At 39.6% G+C, this 3,562-nt stretch overlaps 1 protein-coding gene across 1 annotated transcript; it reads left to right on the top strand.

Moving 5' to 3' along the window:
• The first annotated feature begins 1,188 nt into the window (after positions 1 to 1,188).
• On the top strand, positions 1,189 to 2,973 carry LOC110908960 (chalcone synthase). Its single transcript, XM_022153962.2, has 2 exons — positions 1,189 to 1,426; positions 1,751 to 2,973. Exons 1-2 carry the CDS (start codon positions 1,240 to 1,242, stop codon positions 2,758 to 2,760), a joined length of 1,197 nt encoding a protein of 398 aa, XP_022009654.1. The 5' UTR covers positions 1,189 to 1,239; the 3' UTR covers positions 2,761 to 2,973.
• The last annotated feature ends 589 nt before the right edge of the window (positions 2,974 to 3,562 follow it).

The raw sequence follows: 3,562 nt of genomic DNA, 5'->3' as shown, positions 1-3,562 counted from the left end.
TTGGGTCTTGACGGGGGTTTCTGTTGTTTAGCACGTTATCACACCGTCTCGAACAAACCGCAAAACTTAACAAATCTTCAAGTTAGCAACACGATCAGGTCGCGGGACGGATTGCAGTCCGATCGGATTGCCATTCGATCGGATTGCCATCCGCGCTTCGTCAAAGTAATCTTTCATCAAACAAGCGGTTGTCGAAAGTCGGTCCCGTTTCATATATTCTCTTGGAAAAAAATGGCGTGGAGGGCCACTAACGTGTTTCACATACCGGCGTCACGAGTTGACACACACTCGTAACCGCCTCTTGCTCGACCTCCTCGTCAGTCGACTCACCCGCGTCGGCTAAAAACTCTTTGTAATAATAATTCAGTTGGCAACCTAGACGCACTTAACCCATGTAACCCAAACAAAATATTTAAATATTTAAAATTCAGTTGGCAACGTAGATGCACTTACCCCATGTAACCCAAACACGATCCATATAATCCGTTTATCTAAAAGGGTTGTAAACATGTTGGCTAGTTGAACCTATAAGTTGTATATATATTTTTATTTAAATTTTAAAGGGGTTGCTGAGCCAAGCCGTTTATCTACAATCGAAACCACACTATTTATTTTAATAAAAGAAATAACAAATAAATAAACAAGAGAGATTTGTGAATTTTGTAATTTTTTTTAATTATTTTCTTATTTCTGTATCCTGATAGATAGATATCTATTTATACGATATTACAAACTAAATTACTTATTAAAACAAATAAATTAGTTATGAGAACTATATGTAAAAGTAAATGATAACATGATTGATGAAATAGATTTTTCTAAGAAGAGTTTGTGACAAGAAAAGCAGATTTATGTGTTAGAAGACAAGAAGTTTTGTGAAGGATTGTAGAGTTCTTACCATCACAAATGTTTTTTTTTTGAACGGCCTTACCATCACAAATGTATTCTTCAGATTTTGAATTCATCATTGTATGAATAGGTAGAAGTGACACACATTACCATCACAAATCGTCCCATGTGGACATTTTGAGTTCTGTAGATACTCTAGGTACATACAGGACCAAATATTATGCACACAGGAGCAACTAAACTATGTTGAATATTAGAACTACAATATGGGACCCCAACCTACCACGCCCTCCCCTACCTCTATATAACAAACACTCGACCCTCTTGTTCACCACCATCACTTGCATTTCTCAATCCCATTTCTCCCTGCTGGTGATCGAAAAACAATTAATGGCCTCCTCAATTGATATTGCTGCCTTCAGAGAGGCTCAACGGGCTCAAGGTCCCGCCACCATTCTCGCCATTGGCACCGCGACCCCCTCAAATTGCGTCTATCAAGCTGACTACCCTGATTACTACTTTCGGATCACTAAAAGCGAGCACATGGTTGAACTCAAAGAAAAGTTTAAGCGCATGTGTAAGTTTTTATTTAGATTTATTCTTACTTCTTTCAGATTTATAATTATGAAATCAACATATGTACGTGACACTTAAAGCGCATGTGTAAGATCTTGCGATTTGATCGTACTTCTTTATTTCCTCAAATCATTGTATTTAATTTGATCGTACTTATGACCTTATTGTAATAAAAAAAAGTTACGAAGATATTGGAACTAACTTTTGGGGTGTTAAATTTGATTAAATTAAGTACTTTCTTTTTCAAAAGTTGTATATATAATTATAAGGTGTTAACTATCACTATATACATAATTAACTAATCATACGTGCATGAAATGTGCAGGCGACAAATCTATGATAAAAAAGCGATACATGCATCTCACAGAAGAGTATCTTAAAGAGAATCCGAGCATCTGCGAGTACATGGCTCCATCGCTTGACGCCCGTCAGGACGTAGTGGTGGTCGAGGTCCCAAGGCTCGGTAAAGAAGCCGCGGTTAAAGCCATCAAAGAATGGGGAAAACCAAAGTCACAAATCACGCATCTCATCGTCTGCACCACCTCCGGAGTCGACATGCCCGGTGCGGATTACCAGCTCACCAAACTCCTCGGACTCCGCCCGTCCGTCAAACGCTTCATGATGTACCAACAAGGTTGTTTCGCAGGCGGCACGGTTCTCCGCATGGCTAAGGACCTTGCGGAGAACAACAAGGGCGCACGTGTCCTTGTAGTTTGTTCAGAGATCACCGCAGTCACATTTCGTGGACCTAGTGACACTCACCTTGACTCCATGGTTGGTCAAGCTTTGTTTGGTGACGGGGCCGCTGCAGTTATCGTGGGTTCCGACCCTGACTTGACGACCGAGCAGCCCTTATTTGAAATGGTGTCTGCTGCGCAGACAATTCTACCTGATTCAGAAGGTGCCATAGATGGTCACCTTCGGGAGGTGGGACTGACGTTCCACCTCCTGAAAGATGTACCGGGGTTGATCTCAAAGAATATCGAGAAGGCATTGACCCAGGCGTTTTCGCCTTTGGGTATATCCGATTGGAACTCGATATTCTGGATTGCGCACCCCGGTGGACCCGCAATTCTGGATCAAGTAGAGCAAAAGCTCAAACTAAAAGAGGAGAAGATGAGAGCCACTCGACATGTTCTGAGCGAGTACGGAAACATGTCGAGTGCGTGTGTGTTGTTCATACTTGATGAGATGCGGAAGAAGTCGGTGGAAGACGGTGCTGCCACCACCGGTGAAGGGTTGGACTGGGGTGTACTGTTTGGGTTCGGACCGGGTTTGACGGTTGAGACAGTGGTCCTTCATAGCGTCCCAACAACCAGGCCGATTGTCCCCTAAGTTTGATGATGGAGATAAGCTGTCTTTTGTGGAACTGAAGTCAATGAAATAATTACTTGTGTTAAATACTAAATAAATCATGTATTGTAAGGTTTTTATATTTATTGCTTTATATGATTTGTGTGTTTTTTATGTGTAATACTAGGTTTGCAGAATATGCCCTACTGTATGATTAATCACTTTATGTATAAATTAAAATTATTACTGTTGTTATTGTTGTGATTACAGAAACCGGCTAGTTCAGATAAAATGAATATTCATCTAATCCTTTTTTATTGGATATGCGTATTCAATAGGCGCTGCTTAGTTGGTCCATATGTTTGAAATAATCCTATTTAGTAAAGTTTCAAACACAATCATAATAGTTGCAAAAGTCTTTAGGCGCTCCTTAGTCGGTAGATTGAGGAATTGTTAGTGCTCAGCCTAGGCAGAGAGTACTCAGACATTGTAAATTATAAGGAATTTGTTTTCAGAAAATTGTATATATCTCAAATATCATAAGTTTATTAATATTTATAACAAAATACGTGAATATCAATATAAATAAAAAATACATGTTCAATATTTCAAATATTGATATCCATTCCTCGAAAAATGATATTAGTTCTTTAATATGATAGACATAGTAATTATGTTTTTTCTTGAAAATCAAAACCGGCCCAAATTGACCTACTAGATCCATTATGGCCGTGCTTGACCAGGTTTGATCGATTTTGAGTAATTAGTCAGAGTTAAAGAAAGTCGTCTTGGAAGCCGACCTTGTAGCTATTACTCGGAGAGTACTCGGCCCCCAAGACCTTGT

Source organism: Helianthus annuus, chromosome 14 (assembly GCF_002127325.2).
Source record: "Helianthus annuus cultivar XRQ/B chromosome 14, HanXRQr2.0-SUNRISE, whole genome shotgun sequence".
NCBI classification, from domain to species: domain Eukaryota; kingdom Viridiplantae; phylum Streptophyta; class Magnoliopsida; order Asterales; family Asteraceae; genus Helianthus; species Helianthus annuus.
This window is presented reverse-complemented; position numbering and strand designations above follow the sequence as displayed.

Coding starts and splice junctions, on each gene's coding strand:
- LOC110908960 (XM_022153962.2), top strand. CDS start 1,240: ATGGCCTCCTCAATTGATATTGCTGCCTTCAGAGAGGCTCAACGGGCT. Junction 1,427..1,750: donor AGAAAAGTTTAAGCGCATGT/GTAAGTTTTTAT, acceptor TGAAATGTGCAG/GCGACAAATCTATGATAAAA.